Below are 21971 nucleotides of genomic sequence, written 5' to 3'. Positions count from 1 at the left end.
CGATTTGATGTAAATAAAATTAAAAAACCAAATAAAGTAATCCACAAGAAGAATCAAAGTTTTTCATTTTTTTTTTAAATTACAGCCAAAAAACATCGCAAGGCTACTTTTGCGCCACCTGTTACATAAGTCACACCCTACAAAGCTGTGCTATTTATTTGTATTTATTGCATATTTAGTGATCTTATAGAGAGTTCTAATGACTGTCACTAGCAATTACTGTGTGTTAAAAATATTCCTAAAGCAGAAAATGTTCCTATTGCAACCTCTGATGTGGTCTATTTTTTGCCTAAACGTGAGCCTATAACTGAATGTTTCTAATGAGTGTGGGCACTTCCGCGCCATTTTCGTTCCTTGTCACTAAACTATTCAGAGTCACATTATGTAGATGTGTTAGTATTCGTCTTGCGAGATCTGAATATTTGTAGAAGATATTTATCCGGTATTTCATGGCCCAGCTCACAAAAACGATAGATGCTAGTTTCCAGAAATGATACCGAAGCCTAAAGTGTCCGGCAACATATCCAGATGACTTCGTAAAACCTCTCAATCCAGATTTAAGAGCCTACTTGACGCTCCTCTAGCATAGGAAGCATAAATTTTTAGATAATTAAGTAAGTGTGTAGATAGCTAAGTGCATTGCGGAGTGAAGCATTTGCGGCACTCTCCTCCGATTCCGTAATTGGTGCATGCTTACCGCGATTGGAAAACATAACCAATATAAAAAATATATGTATGCATCACCTACAGGTATTCTAGTATTAATTTAGTATTTACCTTAAACTCCAACGTTGCAGCCGAATTTGGAATTAGAGCTGGTTATAGCAAATGTCGCTCTGTGCACGCCTGAATGGCTCTCGAAATTTTGTAGAAACTATAAGTAGCGATGGCGCCTAAACCGCGTGCAGTCTGCGTTCAAAGCGTCACTTTTGAGCAACGATTGCAATAACCGAAATATAACAACAATATTATTTCACACTGCAACAACTGGAGTATGAAGAGCACAACAAAGCACGTTACTATTTTGATATATGTATGTATGTATGTACGTCACACCTCACACTTTCGTAATCACGCGCACACTTCAAATGCGCATTATTTGGTATTTTACGTCGGTATGTATGTACGTACGTAGTTTCAATTCTCGATTCTGAATTCTTCAATTTTATCTTACGATTAAAGCGATTTCATTTCTAACACAATATGCAATGCCACACTACAGCTTGTACTCGATTTGATTTGACAGCGACTTCACGAGCTTCACAACTCATTCAGACAGACAAGCGCATTGAAAGTGCGAGAATTAACAAACAACAAAAAAAAAACTCAACAATGTACGTATGTGCGCATGTATGTACATTTTTTTTATACAATAAATAAAGAAAAGATTTATAAAAATCCAGCTTCTCTGGCTTGGCACCGCTCGCGTTCAATCAACTGTGAACCAACTACGAGTAAATGCGCGCCACTCACACCTTTTCACACACTGCACCACTAATAAACACCATTAGCACCAACAGCTACAACCACAATATACAACAAAAACACCATTGGTACAAAGCGAATTCGTATAACACGAAGTAGACAGCGCAAGAACTTAAGTATGAATGAACACAGAAAGCACAGAAAAGAAAAAAAGCACAAAAAACACAAATAAAAAAGAACACAAGAAAAACGTCTAGCTAACTCGTCTGACTTGCAAATCTTTGAGAAATCGTCAGTTGAAAAAAAAAAATGAAAAACAGTTGAGTAAAGTGTGAATTGTAAGCTATGTACGCTTGCAATATATCATAATTTACAATAAAGCAACTAAGCTAGACCGTCAAATAAGCGCCACTAACAACCGTCAACAACGCTAGACACAACGTAACTGATCGCGCACAGCTGCTGCGACAATGGCACAAGCCCCCGTTGGCTTATGGTCGTACGAAGCTCTTGAATAAAAAGCTCTAACATATTCAGATTTGAGACATTGTTTGCTACAATGGGAAGAAATTGATGTAAAAGCGATGCAATTTTTTGGTGAATAAAAAGAAGAGGAGAATTTATTAGAGAAAATTTGAAAAATTAAAAAAAAATTAACACAGCTATTTTCGAAGAATTAGTAAATGACTTTAGTGTGTGCAACTTATGAAACAAGTCGACGCATTTGTTTAACCCTCTTGGATTCATATATAATTTCTTAGTTAAAAACACAAATTCTTTTTTTTAGTCTTTTTTTTCTTAGAAAATTTCCGTCCCCAAATATTGACAGTGGGTTCAAACCAAATCCAGTGAACAGGTAGTAGGTAGGTATACTGACTGCCTAAATGACAGATTTAGACCTGTCGTAGGTTCATTGTGATACCACTGGATCTTTTTCCTTACACTATGGGATCCGGCCGCCGTAGCCGAATGGGTTGGTGCGTGACTACCATTCGGAATTCACAGAGAGAACATCGGTTCGAATCTCGGTGAAACACCAAAATTAAGAAAAACATTTTTCTAATAGCGGCCGCCCCTCGGCAGGCAATGGCAAACCTCCGAGTGTATTTCTGCCATGAAGAAACTCCTCATAAAAATATCTGCCGTTCGGAGTCGGCTTGAAACTGTAGGCCCCTCCATTTGTGGAAGAACATCAAGACGCACACCACAAATAGGAGGAGGAGCTCGGCCAAATATCCAAAAAGGGTGTACGCGCCAATTATAGTAGTAGTAGTATGGGATCCCTTTCAAACCATCCTGTGACTTTTATAAAAGAGCTTAACTTCGTTAGTTTAAGATGCGCTATATCCGCTACATCTGTGAAAAAAGTGTTACCAGGCGTGTGAAGACATCTTCTAGCTAATCTTTCACACTCACAAAGGAGGTGTTTAATAGCTTCCTCTTCTTCTGTATTGTCGCAGCTCCTACAGTAATCATAGCACGGAACTCTCAGCTTTCTTGCTTGGTTACCTATTAGACAATGACCAGTTAATATACCTATCAATGTTCCAATGCTTCTGTATTTTCTCTAATGAGTTTTATGAGCCATTTTGAACGACCACTGTTGGGTTTCGGCCATGCCAATTTGCTGAATTCGCATGTTGTTAGGTTTTGTCATTTCGTATTTATTATTTTAATAGTTTTTCTGTCCAAGTGGCAATGGGTATAGGTATTAACGTTTTATCCGATTCGATATCAAGGGTTGTACCAATTCCAGCAAGTTCAACTGCTTTGCAGTTTCCTGCCACTTTATTGGAACCCAAATAAGGTGCGCCTAGTAGTATAGAGGAGGATGGTTCTATGTGTAGAAGTCCCCGCAAAAGGGGAAAGTTACTGATAGCCATTCACTTGGGAGTGGCCAGGCCGATTCTTCTTCATATGGTTCAAGCAGCTCACAACGTCCGTGATTAGCCCACGTATCCTCTGGGTAGCTTCCGAACACCCGTTCGGGAGTGAGCTAACGTGAGAAGGCGAAGTGTCCCAGGATACCTGGTTGTGCGTTGGGTTTGGGTCCCGCCACTTAAAAATCGCCACTCGACTCTCACTCCTGCTCTCAGGGAGTACTGCCCAACAAACCGGCATGCACGAGCAATGGAGCAACATTTCTCGTTCCCTACGTACCGCCGCCGAAGAAGAAATCGAACTCCGGCGAGGCCGAAAAAACAGTTGGTACGACGAGGAATGTCATGTTGCCGCAGAAAGAAAGGATACCGCCTATAGAGCCACGCTGCGATCGGGCAAGCCATGTGGGATCGCTACAGAGAGCTAAAAAAGAAGGAGAGACGTATTATCCGAGAGAAGAAACGAGAGGCCGAAATACGTGGAGGACAATCAACACACAATCTTTTCGTCGATTTCAAAGCTGCATTCGACAGTACGGAAAGGAGTTACTTGTATGCCGCGATGTCCGAATTTGGTATCCCCGCAAAACTAATACGGCTATGTAAGATGACGTTGCTCAACACCAGCAGCCCGTCAGAATTGGGAAGGACCTCTCCGAGCCGTTTGATACCAAACGAGGTTTCAGACAGGGTGACTCGCTGCCGTGTGACTGCTTTAACCTGATGTTGGAGAGCATCGTACGAGCCGCAGAACTTAATCGCTCAGGCACAATATTTTATAAGAGCGTACAATTGCTGGCGTATGCCGATGATATTGACATCATCGACCTTAACAACCGCCCTGTTAGTTCTGCTTTCTCCAAACTGAATAAAGAGGCAAAGCGAATGGGTCTGGTGCTGAACAAGGACAAAACGAAGTACCTCCTATCATCAAACAAACAGTCGGCGAACTCGCGTATCGGCACCCACGTCACTGTTGACAGTTATAATTTTGAGGTTGTAAAAGACTTCGTCTATTTAGGAACCAGCATTAACACCGATAACAATGTCAGCCTTGAAATCCAACGTAGAATCTCTCTTGCCAACAAGTGATACTTTGGACTAAGTAGGCAACTGAGCAGTAAAGTCCTCTCTCGACGAGCAAAACTAACACTATACAAGGCTCTCATCATGCCCGTCTCTACGTATGCCGCAGAAGCTTGGACGAGGACGACATTTGAAAAAGCTGTTTCATATCGAATGCATTTAAAGTTTAGTTTGGAAAATTACTTTTATTCAATTCAAAGTAAAAAATTTATGAAAATAATACAAAATTAGGAATCAATTTATTTTTGCTCGGTATGGCCACCTCTTGCCTCGACAATGGCCTTGTGACGGTCCAGAAACGAATCAGAAGCTGCCCGAATGTGGCTTGCAGGTATTTTGGCCCACTCGCGCAAAATGGCTTTTTTCAGCGCCTCGAGACTGGTGAATCTTTTAGTTCGGACCTTGCTCTTCAAAATGGCCTAAAGAGAATAGTCCATTGGATTCGCGTCTGGTGAATTTGAGAGCCATTATGTGAACGAAACGTTGTTTTTTACCCATTCTTGGTGAGCTTTGGGAGACGGTACCGAGTCCTGTTGAAGCGTGCAAGGTCTGCCACTGAAATGTTTCTCTGTCGATGGCTTCAAAGCAACCTCCAGAATACAGAATACTTTCCCGATAATATTTCGCATTTACCTTGACGCCAGGCTCGATGAAAACAGCGGCCCAAACCATTACCTGTGGCGGATGCTGCCTTCTGGCGGCCAATCGATACCTCAAATTCTCGTATGAACGGTCGGCCAAATAAACTCTATTGTTTTGGAGGTTGGCGAATTGCTCAATTTGAAAAATTTTCTCGTCAGAAAACACAATGTTCGGAGCAACTCCTTCGCTCTCTCAAGTCTGACTTGTTGCTGCTTTGGTGTGAGATCATGCGCCTTTTGGATCTTATAAGACTTGACTTTGAGATCATTTTTCAGTAAGCGGCGTTCAGATATTATATTTTCAGTTCTTTTGCCATTTGATTGGCACTTCGTCGCGGGATTTCGCGTTGCGTGGATTTACGTTTAAAATTCATTACTGATTTTCTTTCTTTGCGTTTACTGTCGGCAAAATGCTTCCACGCGCTTGTAAAAATACTCTGGAATGTCTTTTAGCCACTAACAGACAGCTGATGCCCGTGCAACAGCTGCGCGAGCGGTATGAAGTTGGTTACACTTCGAGTGCGGAACCCTGTAGTAGTTTCTTTCATATTCATACTCATTCACAGTCTTATTTGTAAAAATCTTTCTTTTCATTTGGTGTTTGGTACTATAATTAGGTTAGGCTGTTGCGGTCCAACTGCATTGTATTCCACAGGAATGTACTCCTCGTTCTTCACCTATCAATATCAAACAACCAAAAATCATCAAAAAATTTCATACGATTTTACTTAAGTACGTGCACTTAATCAACGGTTTGACAAATGAATCTGCCCAAGGGCTTTTTGATTTAACTGCTAGATAAAGTACGCATACTTTTACTTGCTGAAATATTGTTGCTTGCGTTCCCATGCAAAATGTATGTGGGTCTAATCGCGTCGTTAGGTTCAAATGTGACTACTACAACAACTGGCAAACGGAGGGTTAATAATATCCAAATACGATTTTATCATTTCATTTTACTGAAACATGAAACAGTTATTTGTTGATATCAAATTCTGTTGTTATTGCTATTTTCCCGCCTACTTTACCTCACTTTAGCCTTTCACAAAACACTGTTACCTCAATGGCACCACCTAACACCACTTCACCAGTGCTACTGGTTTGCTATCTAAAGTCAGGCTGCTATCAGTTCAATCTGTGCCCGCTGAAGGTTAGACCTGGCGAGGCGTTAGGCGAGACACGGCTGGTCTGGCGCGAGTATCGCTCTCTGGAATGAGAGCACAGATGCATTGATCAGTGCGCGCACAAATCGCCAGCGGTATGTCGGAGTTAACACGACTTTACTGTGTTTGTACATGAACACACGCACACACACATACATATGTGACATACATATGCATATCGCTTTTCGCCGTGTGCTTTGTATTACCTATCAAAGGTACTAAACACACCTACTAATGTACCTGTGTTTGTAGTTATTGTTGCTGTTTCCCAACTTGTTTTGCCAACCAACTTTCTGCTTCGTTTGTTGCTTTGGTTAGTATTCCATTTAATTTCGTTTCATTTTGTGATGTGATATTGAAGCGTGGTGCTGAGTAGAGCAGCTGTCTTTCTTGTTTTTGTTCTGTTTTTTTGTTCGTTATGCGGTTTACATGTGCTCTTCTGCTGTTGTTGGATTGTGTTGTTAATATTTTTCTTGATTGTTGTTTTTTTGTTTTTTTTTTTTTGCTACAGCCAACATCAGTTTCAGTTGGCCGATAACAGCTGTTTCAAATCGCTTGCTTCTTACTCATATTTATTCCTCTTTATATATTTTTTATTTTCATTTCGCTCTATCATTTCGTTTTCTTGCTCTCTTTTTTTTTGCACACCAGTGTCATCTGTTCGAATTTACGCGATCAATTAGTCTACTCGTTTATACCCTCACAATCGGTTTACCCCATTATCATTTACGGCTAATATTTATGTACGAGTATTTATATTTATGTTCATTTTTCTCGGTGAAGGATTCAGGTTACGGTTTCGCACAACAACTCGTCTTCAGCTTCTGGCATCTTAACCGAAATCTGACTCTGAGTCACCAATTCAGGAAGAATGTATTAAGTACCACACGTATGTATGTATGATACCTGTGTGTATGCACATAAATGGGTGTGTGTATTCTATATATGTACATATGTATGTATGCACATGGATTACAATGAACCTTTGCATAAAACTCAACCTCTTTGTTGCATAAATTTTTTAGACTACGTCAAGAGTTCAATTGCCTTTTGCCGTTTTGTTGCTTTGCCAGCTATTTCACCGGTTAATAGCCGCAGGCTGGTTTCGGCAAGCACATAAAAACATAATATCATATTATTCGGGTGCACATACATAAGCATGCAAGTTTGTCGCCAAACGAGTAAGCCGGCCGCTGCTTCCAGTTCCTTGGAATGCGGGTAGCAGCTGTTTCTCAAAATCACAATTTGCTTTGAATGGTTTTCAGCAAAATTTCTGCATACAAACAGCTGCGCGCCAATTAAGTTGGCAGCGCTATCCAAGCAGAGAGAACAAATACATAATTGGGATGGCCCAGTAGAGATCTAAGAAATAAAAGTTTTCTTTACTATCTTTGTTTTGTTTTATAGCCAATGCAAAGAATTTAGAAGAGAAGAATTTACAGTCCCAGGTTGGTCTATACAAGGCGATAGCTGATTGTTTTTTTTTTTTTTCTTACGACTTTTAGGTTTGAATGACAAGTGAACTTTTTTTTGTTTGCTTGTTTGAATTTCACTTAATTTTTTATTGATTATTATTACTAGTATTTTACTACTGCTTAGGTTATTTAATTATTAAGTTATTTAAAATTATTGCTTGGAAGAAAGAAATAGAAATAGTAACACTGACTTATTAAATACAGCTAAAGTTGTATTTAAAAGTGCATTAGAAGTTACCTTTCGAAATGAAAAAGTTGTCTACATGCCGCAGACTGTGAGAAGAAAAATGAAAGCTTACTGTGTTCAATAGCGCTGGATGGTCAGTATGCCCTCGTAAAATGTTAGCCACCAAAGACCCAAACGAAAATACACTTTTGCTCTTCTGACCTACACCTTAGGTTTACGATCAGACATTTCATGCTATACAGGGTTGGCAATATTCGACGGACCCATCTGGCAACCCTGTATCTTTTGACAGACGTCAGATCGCTTAATGACATACCGCGTTGGAAGCATCAGTTCAAGCAGATTTTTACCATAGAACAGTACATGCCACGCGAGAGCTCCCAAATTGCTGAAATTTACATTCAACAAAATAAGTCAATTGTGAAAACTCAACGTGCGTATACAAAATTAAATAATGTGAAAAGTGCCTCTTCTAAGAACACCATTAAACGTTTGTACGAAAGGTTTTACGACTGGTGATGCTCTTCCTAATCCAAAGAGGAGAAATCAAAACCGACCAAGGCGTCGCCAAGGGCATCCCAAAATCGCCGTTCTCAGCAGTTGGGCATTGCTCGGACCCCTTTACAACGAATTATCCGCATTGATTTGCATTTATTCCCGTATAAGATTCAATTCACGCAAAGATCGTTGCCTGCGGACAAGCCTCGTCGATTGGAATGGGCCCAAAGAGTCATCGAAATCCGTCGGGTCCGTCGAATATGGGCAACCCTATATTAGGCAATAGATGCTGTGAATTTTAAATCCGAGAGAGAAAAGCTTGCAAATGATTTTTGAAGACGTTCACTTCTATCTAAAGAGGGTAACCTGGAATGGTCTCTGTTTAAAAGTGACGATGCTATGTGCACATACATATAATTTTGATCTAATCAAATTTTTACTGTTGTTGTTGTTGTAGCAGCATAAACATTCCGTATACTTACATACGGGGAATGCTGCTGGAGTGACTGTCATTGGCCGGATATAAATCCGGGTCGTTTCGGTCACGTAGAACCGACTGTGGTGGAAACGAGAGGTTAAGGCGCTGACGGGACACCCTCAATCAAAGTTTCATAATACCTTTGGTTTTTCTCCGTCGATGGCTGATTCCTTCCTTTAGCTCTCGCTCCTGAATTTCAAGTGTTGTTTTAAAATTGAATTTAATGGAAAGTAACCTCGATGAACGGCGTTTTAGCATAGCTAACGTTTTAACTGCTCGGCCAGGAAATGGGTTAACGGCCTTAATATTGCAACGACCAGACACGGTTGGGAAAACGTTTGCGTCTGCCTAAATACAAGTGGCATATACAAGGTGGCGCAAAAGTAACCTTGCGATGTTTTTTGGCTGTAATTTAAAAAAAAAGAAAAACTTTGATTCTTCTTGTAAATTATTTTTATTTGGTTTTTTAATTTTCTTTACATCAAGTCGAGAATATGATGCGATGTAAACGGCCGCCGCCACAGTTGATTGCCATTTGAGCCCTTTTTATGGCATTTTCCATCACTTTGGCCAAAACTTCCGGCGATAGGTCCTCACATTCTTGACGGATATTGTCTTTAAGAGCTGCAAGAGTCTTAGGCTTGTTGACATAAACCCGCGACTTCAAAAAGCCCCACAAAAAGAAGTCTGGAGCGGTCAAATCAGGCGATCTTCCTGGCCAGTGCAAATCGCCAAAACGGGAGATTAGGCGCCCGGGAAATGCATCCTTCAGCATATCGGTTGTGGCACATGCAGTGTGTGTCGTTGCACCGTCCTGTTGGAACCACATATTTTCCAATCCCAATTCATCAAGTTGCGGCAAAAAGAACTCGCTGATCATTGCTGGCAGTCTTTGTAGGGGAAACAACGCAAAGGCCCTCGTGGACTTTGTGCCGTAACTGCAAGTCTGTCGGAAGTGCGACTATCCTCCCCGTGGTGGCCACTGGAAACAGGATACCCCAGCACGGTCATGTCTCTGTTGGAGTCCTGGCTAATATAGTCGGGCGGGAAGAGTAAACTGCCTTGGGTAAGTATAAATCCCCAATCCAAGGTGGAACAGCATACGCCGAGGGATGCTTAGCTAGAGGGGGATCTAGTCGCTAGTATGCGGACTTGGGGCCATCTGGCGAGGATCCATTTCAAAAATGCCTTCCTGCGCTACCGGGGCACTGGCGCAGGTGACTGATATACCCCTTTACTCGTGGGAACAAAATGAATACCAGCAAAGAAAAAACAAAAAATGGCGGAAGCGGCCAAGAAGGCTTCAACCAAGAGGCTAACAAAAAACCTCAAAAAACAGAGGCGGTCACACCTCAACAGGAAGAGGCCACCAAGCCTCAAATTAACAAGGAGGAACGGTCCGCAGTTGAAGGCGTGAGAACTGCCGAGACGACTCCAAACACCGATGGCGAAGGGCCGACAACGGAACAGCCAAAAAAGCTCGGTGGTGCGGGCAGGAGAACACTTGCACACTTCCTAAAAAAAGGGCTAACCAGAGAAGAAGCATATGCTAAGGCGCTGGAGCCCATGAGCAAAAACACTGGAAAAACAACGACGGGGCCGAAACGACTAAGGTCGGTTGAGGACACACCACCCGAAGCAACAGCAAAAAAGCGGCCTAAAGATGATGGTCCACATCGAAAGACGCAGCTCTAAGGAGCAAAAAGTGGAAGCCCACTGCCACATACAAAGACGTAACAACAGGAGTCAGGTTGGCAGTACTTCCTAGGGACTACCCCAATGCGGTACTGACAACCGAACAAATGGACTCCATCCAACAAGTCCTGTTAGACAAAATACTGGCGGGGAAAAACATGGCCACAAAACCAGCGTTCTTGGGCACTACTTACAAGGCAGGATACCTTGTCCTGCATTGTAAGGAGAGCACATCGGCGGAATGGGTCAAGGCGGCCATTTCAAATGCGTCGCCGTGGGAGGGTGCAACACTGTGGGCCACAGAGGAATCCAAAATTCCTCACTCTCGGATCGCAGTGGGGTACTTTCCCAACTCAGTCAAAGTCGAGATAGCCAAGATATTGGACTTTGTGCAGGGGCAGAATAAAGGCCTCAATGTTGATTCCTGGCGCCTGCTAAAAAGAGCCGAAAGAGGCTCCAACGTAACGCTAGTCGTAGCGGTAGATCAAAAATTAGCCGCCAGCCTGAAGGAGTACAATGGTAGAGTAAATTACCGTTTCATCCAATCATCGGAAACATCTTCAAATCTTGTACCAAAATTCGCTGTAAAGACCGTCGACTGATACCCATTTGCGTGGCGCGTCGTCTGGCCGATGTCGACGGCGCTTCCATGACATCCTCGGCTACAGCAGCAATATTCTCTGCAGAACGGCTACTCCGGGATCTGCCACGCCTGGCAGCATCTCGTGTTGTGCCAGTCTCTTCGAGGCGAGCGGCTAAACGTCGCAGTGTTTCACCAGTAGGCGTTGGACGGCGAGGAAATCTGCGACGAAATTCACGTTGTGCCAAAGTCACCGACCGATTATTGGTCAAATAAATAGTCAGCAATATTCCGCGTTCTCGAGCAGTGCAGTGTAACATTGTTTATTAACGTGTATTTCGCATCTGTTTACTACACAAATATCAAAACAGAACTGACATTAGGGGCCAATCGCAAAATTTATAGCATTTTCTGATAGGAGGATTACTTTAGCGCCACCTGTTACTAAAGGCAATTTAACACATGCCGGATAAAGTATAAGGTTCATTGAGGTATGAGTAGTTAAGACGAAAAAACGCAAGCGAAAACTCTATAATGATTTTGAGACTATGTAGTTAACATGAGTGAAACAAGTGAGGTCCACATCAAGAAACACTCTTAGGTATTTAATTTCCTCTTTGCCTCTCCTAGTCTTCGCTGCCATAGCCGCATGGCTTGGAGCGGACTACCATACGGTAGTACCCACGTTTGAAACCTCGAGCATGAAACATGAAATGATAGAAAAGGGTTTTGTTTTTTTTTTGTTCTAAATGCGGCAGGCAGGCGATGGTAAACTTCTGAGTGTAGTTCTGCCCTGAAAAAGGTCCTCATAAAAAACTATCCGCCGTTTGGAGCCATCAGTTGAATTCTTTGTTGAAGAAGTAATATAAAACGTTGGCTATATTCAAATATAGGCGATTTGTCACACACCAAAGCTTAAGATTATCTAGGTCCGACTGAGATCGACTTCACGTTTTATAAATGAAAAATTTATATTCTATTCTATTATATTCAAAATTATTAATAAAACTAAAAAATATCATTTTAAGGCGAATAAACCAAATTCCAATCACAATAGAAAAACTATAGATATTTAGTCATATGGAAATATAAAAAATAACAATTTGATTTCGATTCGTCGCTTGTTTTCAGCAATTTTTTCTTAATTCCTTGCACTGTGGGTTAGGTTAGGTTGAAGCGGTTGTCTACTGTGGGACCAATTTCGGGCATAGCCCATTGTGGTGCCGCGTAGCAATTTTGTCCTTATCTCTGCTAAAACCAGTGTGTACTTTTCAAACATTTTTGAAGATCCCTGATTTCCACTGCACTGAGTTCTTCCAATTCATTAAAGAATTTTCTACCTAAAACGGTAAATCTGCGTCTCGATAGATCAGAACAATGGCACAGAAGTTGCGAGATCCTGTCTTGCTCATCTAGACAGCTTCTGCAGAAATCAAATGTTTGCCAGCCCATCCTCTGGGCGTGCCTGTGGTAGTTAAGTATCAATGGATATATGGTAGAGATGTGCTGCCGCATTCAACCGCTCCTATGATATCGTATTTCTTAAATATGTTTGGAGTCCAAGAAGTAATGAAAACGATCTTTCATTCCCGCAAGTTGTTATGGGAAGAGTTGCTAGAATAGTTTATATCAAAATTACGACTAAATATATTCGGCAGTGACCTTTTCAGCATAGTCCAATGGCCTTGGAAACTGTTTTTGACCATTCATCTTCCCGTTAACATACGCGTCCACGCTAAACGAATTGAACAGTATCTGGGATGCAAAGCGTGTAAGCCACGAAGACAAACTGCACAACTTTTACGTTTTGTATCGTCCATTTTATATTCTTTGGAGTATAATTCTCGGCCAATGATTGAATTTCCTAACTTTCTTGCCGTATTCAATATGCTGAAAAGTGCCATAATTTATTAGTTTCACATCTGCACGGGCTTGTTCGCAGCCAACGATATTTTAGAGACAACTTTGCAACACTCTGACGCACAATTGGACCAGAGACCGTCAATTTCGCTAGGGTCGATATTGCTTATGATTTGATTGTTATCATAAACTAACAGCTTATTATAATTTCATAAAAATAAATCTAATGAAGTAATTTCGCTTGAAGGAGTTGCCCATTTGATCGAAGCATGGCTCAAGATTACACCATTGCCCTTCAGTAGAATAATCGTTCTATCAACTGAGTGACATGTGGAAGCATCTTCTTGGAACTATATTACATATCCCTTACATGGCTATTCAATTCTATTAAAAAAGCAAAAATAGTCTTGCAACATAGCAATATGTGTTAATCTGCACAGAAGGGGTACGCATACTGAGTGATAATCAGTCTAGATCTGGAGGACGACAAGATATTTCAATCCTATATTTTGTTTTTTTGCTTTGGCTGAATCTAATGGCTAACTTACTTTTTCTTGAAGGGTACAGCTGATTCTATTTCTCTTAATAGAACGTCAACCAGTAACATTTGAGCTTTCATTTGCATTGTAATTGAAGAAAGGCTATGTGATATTAGAACAGAAAATATCCTTTTGGACACAATACCTCTCAGTTCTCATCTTAGCCAATAATATATCTAATCTTTGTCCAACCTTATGCTATGTTAGCCAAAGCTATTGACTGCAACGCGACGATTACTTTCATCGACGGAAGAACAAAGCCTAATCAGACCTCTTAGTGAGTAGGCGATAGACAAAAAAGGTCAATCCATCGGTATCATAGACGTGCTGATGGGCAAAGCAACTAATTTACAATCAATCAATGATAGCCGAATAGCCATAAAGTGATAGTTTAAATATTTTCATATAAACATTGGCTTAAAGAGGCTTTCATTGGGCTCACAGAAGAAAATGTTGTGTGCATTCGTTATATGGAGAAAATACGCAAGACTTTCGGGGGAAAAAATTATCATAATCAGCAGTTGTTTTAAGTCACTTCAAACTTGCACTTTATTGTACTAAAATTTAATGGGCTATAGAACTGCATACTCATTTTTTTTAATTTAATTTAAAATATTGCTGAAAATTTGTGGAATTCTTATAAAGTTTATGGGAAGTTTGAATGTGTGGTTTATATGAAATTTTTTGGAGAATGTACATTTTTCTTAAAATGTCAATGTAGTCAAAAATTGTGAAAATATCGCGTACCTACAATTTTAATAATGGGTGTATGTCATATACGGATAGGAAATTCGTCCGATATCGAAATCGACCTCCTCTGAATAGTTAAATTGATTTTGCTGAAACTTCTGTCTCTATGTCTTTTAAACTGATTAGCTAAAAAAAAATCTTCCTTTCCTACTCACATCAACACTGCTATGCAGGTAAAATTTTTTGTATTTTTGTTCTCTCAGCTCTCTCTCTTCGTATTCCATTCTCTTCAGGTTCTCTACCACTTGCATTGAAGCAACCCCATCAGCTTAGAATGCTTTTAGTTTAGTTATTGCATAACGAACTTTATGCTAAAGGGTTTATTTTATTTGTCGTTTAACTTCAACAAAAGCGATTTTCCGCCAACACAATAACTTAATTAACTCCAAGCTTGTGAGAGTAAAATGATGCTTTTGCACTAACTACTTGTCATAAATAAATCTGTGTTCAAACAACCACTTAAATTTCAAATTGAGTTTTAGCTACAAAGTATGGATATATATGTACGTGTGTGGTTAAAAAATGGTAATGGAAGTCGAATACTCACTGCCTGTTGCACGCCGCACCACTGTATGTGTGAAATTGCCCAACGCAGCGACGGTGACGATGGAATCCTTTTTGCCGCTGCACATCTGCAATTAAAGGAGTCGAATAATGCAACTAAGTCTCAATTGAAATTCTTTAAGGAGAGATAAATAAATTAATATGTATGTATTTACAATAAAACCTCGATATAGAGAACATCTGATAAAACGCATAACTCAATTTAACAAAATTGTTCCTGAGTATCCTGAAAAAACCTCGTTGCTGTGAAATTTCCCATACAAAAATGTTTTATAGTTAAAACGAAGAAATTTTGAAAATGAAGACCCTTGGAATATGCACCCAATTTTTTTTAGAAAAGCATGCGAAAAAAAGCATGAAAAAAATACAGCGACATATGACAAACTCCTCATCAAGTTGGTCTCCTTGCCGCGGGAATGGGACTGAAGTGTCCGGTTAACTCTCACATCATGGGAGTTAAATCGCCACGAACTAAGAAGGAAGCTCCATTTGGGTATTGGCTAGGCGTCCATCTGCAAAGTGGTAGTGGCCAGTCAATCACCATGCGGAGATAACCGTACCGACTACGCTTCCACTGTCATTCCCTAGCCTGATATCCCATAATCTGCTCTCAAAACCTAGCCTCGGACAACCAAGGCAACCCAAAACCAAGACCGAAATCTCTCAAAAAAGACCACTCATGCAAACGGAGTGAAGTCTGTGGCTAAGCTAGGGCCTGGCTCCCGCACCGTCCCTTCAAGGACTGCCTCTACGTCAGCGAAGCCTCTTACTGGTAACAATATCAACCTTGTCATAAGACAAGTTGGAGACGACATTCCATCTACATCCGGTGCCAGCAGTAGACGCCCCCTCGCAACAAGACTCTTGGGAAGCAAGAGTTACGCTGTCACAAGACAAGCGGATCTTGCTGTCCCTCTCATTCCAGATGGCTGTCTTCGTCACACCTAGTAATGTCGGCAGCATCGGATCACATGTCTCAGCCAATGGCGCCTGATGTTTGCTCTTCTGTCACCATCACTGCCCCGTGTAGCACCCACCCGCGGAAGTATATAAGTGCTTGAGTAAGGTACTATCGTTCCAAGCGATCGGCTCTGAGAATCCTGGAGAGACTGAAAGACATCAGAGAAGAGGATCTGACGGAGGAACAGTCAGACTCCATGGCGTAGGCTGAAGCCTCCATCACCGAACACCGGGAGAAGACCAGGACAAGCGCATGCGATCGAGTGAAGAGTAAATGCTCCTCTGTTTATCCCGCGGAGCTTGACGTCATTTAGACACTACAGCTGGGCAACTTCGTGAGTATTTCCCAAGAGCAATTTTATTTCTATGTGTAGCTTGCAGAGTTAAAGAGGTAAAACTACTAAGATTATGGAAGCAGTAATAAGTATTTTCTGAGAGCCAGTCGACACTATCAACATTAGCATTGCCCAATACTAGATCCAAATTAGTCAAGCAGTGCAAATTGGAATTAACCTCAATTTCTCAGTCAATCGTAATCTCTCTTCTCTTCTTTTTCGGCCATATGCGCATTATGGATGAATAGTTTCTCCGGAAAAGTCCAGAACGTTGGTTCGACGATACCCGTTCAAACAAATTTAATGGGAAAACCCATTCTGCTTGCTAAGAGAAGGTAGTCAAATATTTGAAAATTCAGAATAGTAAAAAATCTCTTCACAGATGGTTGAAATCATATGGATCTCTTGATTCAAAATTCACCTTATGGTGTAGTCCGTCTGCGATCAAGAGGGTTGAGTCGACGTTTAACTTGAAATGTGGTCAAGAGTTTCGAGGACGCCGCTAATCTTTTCAACTGATGAAATATACGACGTCTGAGAGAGGCTTGGATCATCATGTCCAAGAACACAAATCCCGCAAGAGTTTTAAAAACGACCATATAGCTTCTGAAGGGAATACTAACAGGACAGTAGGCAATTGGTTGTAGATGTTTTATAGATGAGGAAGGAACAGAAACCATTTGGCACTTACTGTGCTATTTCTTTATGAATCAGAACAGTTTATCTCGAGTTATGATAGTTTACCAGATTGCTTTCATGGGAGTATTTCTGTCTGTCACGTGGCAAGTTGGCTAAAGGAAAGGCCCAGCCAAATAAAATTCACTGAAAGTGGAATAGCGGTCGCCATTATCTGTATTCTCTCCACTGTGGATTTATCTAGCGTCCTGCTGGAGGTTCTGATTTTCTAAAAGGTCGGGATGGGGAAATCTTCACTGGGCACTGGAATGGCTTCTGAGGTCACCGAGTGAACTCTTTTTAAGAGCAACTCATCTAAACTATGCTAAATTAATTAATTTATTTTCATTATTCCGAAAAATCCTGCAATTGCTTTTAGGCTCATCCACCCTTCATGCACACATACATACATACTACGCTATCAGGTGGCGGAAATATACATCCCTTAACTTGCTTTATGCTCACATAAAGTACTACACTTACACATACATACTCGTATGTGTATGCATGTAAACGAAACTGCTGGGGAAAGCATTTATTGCTTACTATACTCTAAGCTGAAAACTCATATTATCTCTTATCTCATTATCTCGGTTTTATGCGAAATTGGACGTTTTTATGCGTACTCCTGACAGTAGCCTTAAATTGGAGTGCAATTTAATGTTTAAGGTAAATACAAACACAACATAATCAGAAAATAATAAACTCTTAGTAACGGTGTTAATACACACACACACTTCCGCATTTCAAATTCTTAACAGAAATGAACAATAAACACTTAAGGAGATACCACGGGAATATATGACCTGCAAAACCAGTTATTTATGCATGCATACACCCATATGTACACTTGTGTTCAAAATAATAAGAGCGGAATGCATTAGAAATGGCGGCCGCCGTAGCCGAATGGGTTGGTGCGTGACTACCATTCGGAAATCACAGAGAGATTGTTGGTACGAATCTCGGTGAAACACCAAAATTAAGAAAAACATTTTTCTAATAGCGGTCGCCCCTCGGCAGGCAAACCTCCGAGTGTATTTTTGCCATGAAGAAGCTCCTCATAAAAATATCTACCGTTCGGAGTCGGCTTGAAACTGTAGGTCCCTCCATTTGTGGAAAAACATCAAGGCGCACGCCACAAATAGGAGGAGGAGCTCGGCCGAACACCCAAAAAGGGTGTACCCGCCAATTATATATACAGGATTTGATTGAAAAGTAATGAGCCTTCCCGCGCGGAGCGTCTGCCAAGCGATCAACGGAATCGGCTAGGGGGGGGGGGGGGGGGGGGAAATGATCGTTGGACCTTCCCCTTCCACTAGAAACCGGTCCCAGTTCGCTGGCAACAGCGGTGCAGTCAACATCGCTCCGCGCGTGAAAGCTGTTTTAAAAGTGTGTTAGGATTCTGCAGTGGCGAAAATGCACCGATCTTTGGAGCAACGTTACTCGATAAAACCATTGACCTACTCAAGGAGGCTTACGGGGACCAATCTCTGTCCAGTGCCCAGGCGAAACGGTGGCACAAGTCGTTCAAGGAAGGCCGGGAGGACGTCGAAGACGAACAGCGATCTGGAAGGCCTTCGACGACGCAAACAGACGAAGATGTGAACCGGGTTCGTGAATTTTTCAACACTGACCGTCGTGCTAGTCTACGTGAGATCAGTGAAGAGTTAAATTTAACTTATAACAATGTGCGGGAAATCGTGACCGGAAAACTTCAAATGTGGAAAGTGGGTACCAAATCGGTACCAAAGGTTTTGACTGATGGACTGATGGCATTGGCCAAGATGGGGGTTCCGGTGCTTCCCCACCCTCCCTACAGCCCAGACCTGTCCCCTCCGGACTTCTTCTTGTTCCCGCACCTGAAAAGAAAGCTAAAGGGGAGGCGTTTCGACTCCATCGAGGCGATCCAAAAAACTGAGACAGCCGAATTGAACGCGATTCCGGCGGATGAGTTTAAAAAATGTTTCCTGCAGTGGAAGGACCGCTACCAGCGGTGTATTGACGCTCAAGGGTCCTATTTTGAAGAATATTAGTTGTATAAGGCAAAAAAGTTTAATAAAACTGCTTAAAAAAATAAGGCTCATTATTTTTCAATCAAACCCAGTATAGGTTTTATAGGAGAAGAGCTTTTCATTTTCATAAAAAATATTAAAATTAATTAAGAAACAAATAAATTGTCAAAACTTTTCAATAAGTGCTTTTACTACAGTTCATGTGGAAAAAACATTGAATCTTAGGCAAAAATTTATTTTTATTAATTATAGAATTAAAATATTGAAAAATATTAATAAAACAGTTTTTGTAATTCTAGTATAAAAAAATTATAATTCTTTTTAATTTTTTTACCAACATTGAATACATCTGCAATAAAAATCTTTCATTGATATGAATCAAGTCTACAATAAATCACTTTTCAGAAAAATGGAAAAATGTATACCACGTCCAGAACACTTGGATCACTTGACAGGGAGTCACTCGCTTTCAAAACATAAATTTTTCCAGATAAGAGTCTCTGTAAATAAAAAGCATCTCTGCATAATAATCAGAGGTTTTTTCCTTTGATCAGTTAGAAACTTAATCACGGCATGAAACGAAATTATTTACATAAACCCTTAATGTTTTCACCACGGCTAACTTGATTGTGTGGTAATATTTCAAAAATAAATAAACAAGTGTGACTGAAAGTTCCTGCACAACGTTATTTTACGTGAGCTCTGCTCTCTAAATCGGCCATTCGTTACTAATTTTGAGAGAGCATTTCTATGTAGCCTTATAAGTTTCTCGGGGGTATCGAAATTTGGGTGCCCATTTATTTGTCTAGATTCTTCCTCAGGATTAGAAGCACGATTGAAATCTACACGCTAATCAATTTTCCAGTTTTGAAGATACAAGGATAGGGCCCAATTAGTTGGTTAACGAGGGATGTAAGTTCACCAAGCGAAATTAACAAAAGGGTGATTCCAATGAATTATTTCAAACTTTACGTCTCATCAGGGATTATAAGTGTGATATTAGCCTAACTCTGCATTGTTGGCCTACTACAGATTTGTTGAAACTACAAAATATGTGAACACACAAATCAAATGCAGTCTCCAACATTATTGTTTTGTTTGAGCTTAACGCAGAATAAAAGATTTCAAAGCGTACCAGCCAATCGCACTCTATGTGAGCATCATACGCATACGCTTTCAATGTATATTTGCGTTGGAACAAAAATCCAACATTTCATTTTAATCTCAAGCTGTGCGAAACTTTATGAATGCATAACATGGATAACTGACTCACCACACACATAAAGGGAAAGTATCATAGACTAAAAGAAAACCTTGGAAACGAGGGAAAAATCACAGTAACTGCACAATTGACTACATTAACTTTTACATGCGTGCGCATGTGTGAAAAGAATTCATCGCACACACACAGTGAGTGAAATAATCAAAACAAGAATAACAGTGGCATGAGTAACTTGATAAAACATTGCATGCATTCAGGCGCCTAATGTGAAAAGTTTTGACATTGCTCTCATTCATACGGAGCTGGCTAGGTGATTTTCATAATTTTTCTTTTAATCTACTTTCTTTTGCTTAACGCATTTACCTTTGGCAGTCTTGATTTACGGTTAATGTATGAGTTTCTGTGTTTGAAAATCAAATCGAAGGATATCAGTTTGTACTATAAAGGTAAAATTTTTATTCGAAAATCAATTAGAAACTTTTATTGGGTAGTCGAAAAAGTCTTTTCGTATTTTGTCAATAGATGTTGTTGGAGTCATCTATCTCCAGTGCTACCAATCACATTGTGTCATATCATATGGTGTTAGAAAGGTGACATTTTAAGCTTCATTTAACCAAAAAAAAATTAAATTCGGAGAAGTTGAAAAAAAGTTATAGCTGTTCAAAAATGAGTGAAAAAGGGAAGAATGCCACGCAAGCCACCAATGATATTTGTGAAGTTTACGGAGACGATGGTCGATCAGTTCGTGTAGCACAACAATGGTTCGTTCGCTTCCGTTCTGGAAATTTCGATGCGAAAGATGCACCTCGCTCCGGTCGACCTATCGTTGAAAAAGTCGATGAAATTATGGAAAAGATTGACCAGGACCATCACATAAGCTGCCATGACATCGCCAAGGCACTAAACATTCATCATCAAACGGTTTTGAACCATTTAAAGAAGGCTGGTTACAAAAAGAAGCTCGATGTTTGGGTACCACATGAATTGTCTGTGAAAAATTTAATGGACCGAATTAACATCTGAGATTCTTTGCTGAAACGAAATGAAATTGAACCAGTTCTGAAGCGAATGGTAACAGGAGATGAGAAGTGGATCAAATACGACAATAATGTGCGAAAAAGATCATGGTGCAAGGGTGGTGAGGCTCAACAAATGGTTGCAAAACCCGTATTGACGCCTCGAAAGTTATGCTGTGTGTTTGGTGGAATTGGAAAGGAATCATCCACTATGAGCTGCTCCAGTCTACTCGAACGATTGATTCTATACTTTACTGTCAACAACTGATGAGATTGAAGCAAGCAATCGAAAAAAACGGTCAGAACTGATCAGCAGAAATGGCATCGTCTTCCATCAGGACAACGCTAGGCCACACACATCTTCGATGACTCGGCAAAAACTGGGAGAGCTTGGCTGGGAAATTTTGATGCATCCACCATATAGGCCTGACCTTGCACCATCGGACTACCATTTGTTTCGGTCAATGCAGAACTCTCTTAATGGAGTAAAGTTGGCTTCAAGACAAGCCTGTGAAAATTACTTGTCGCAGTTTTTCGCCGAGAAACCACAAAAGTTTTACACTGATGGAATAATGTCTCTAGAAGAAAAATGGCAAAAGGTGGTTGACCAAAATGGTACATATTTGGTTTAATAAAGTTCATTATAAATGTAAAAAAAAATGAGTTGAAGTTTGATTAGAAATACGAAAAGATTTTTTCGACTACCGAATATTATACATAAATATCTAAATATAATTTTTTATTTATTTATTTATTTTTTTTTAAATTATTTTTTTAATTATTATTACTTTTTTTTCACTTTTAAAGTAGGCACTTATAATGAATTGCCGCCGATTTTCCGGAAGCGTGCATCAAAATTCCACAATATGTTCCAAGTCGAAACATTTTGAAATTTGGGTTTTGTATGTCAATAATATTTTTTTATTATTT

General features: G+C 40.4%; 1 protein-coding gene across 11 annotated transcripts in view; it reads right to left on the bottom strand.

Annotated features, from left to right (window-relative positions):
- LOC128867594 (high affinity cAMP-specific and IBMX-insensitive 3',5'-cyclic phosphodiesterase 8) overlaps positions 1 to 21971 on the bottom strand; it is a 422601-nt gene that overhangs the window by 180759 nt on the left and 219871 nt on the right. For 10 of the 11 annotated variants that reach the window (XM_054108968.1, XM_054108970.1, XM_054108973.1 and 7 more), the window contains one exon: positions 14805 to 14889. In XM_054108968.1, coding sequence (XP_053964943.1) covers positions 14805 to 14889 — 85 coding nt within the window. Of the gene's footprint in view, positions 1 to 777; positions 1879 to 14804; positions 14890 to 21971 lie in introns of those variants that run through there. The other variant, XM_054108978.1, reaches the window with a different exon arrangement.

The sequence above is a fragment of the Anastrepha ludens genome, chromosome 6 (assembly GCF_028408465.1).
Source record: "Anastrepha ludens isolate Willacy chromosome 6, idAnaLude1.1, whole genome shotgun sequence".
Taxonomy (NCBI): domain Eukaryota; kingdom Metazoa; phylum Arthropoda; class Insecta; order Diptera; family Tephritidae; genus Anastrepha; species Anastrepha ludens.
Note: the sequence above shows the minus strand (reverse complement) of the source record. Positions and strands in the feature narration are given on the sequence as shown.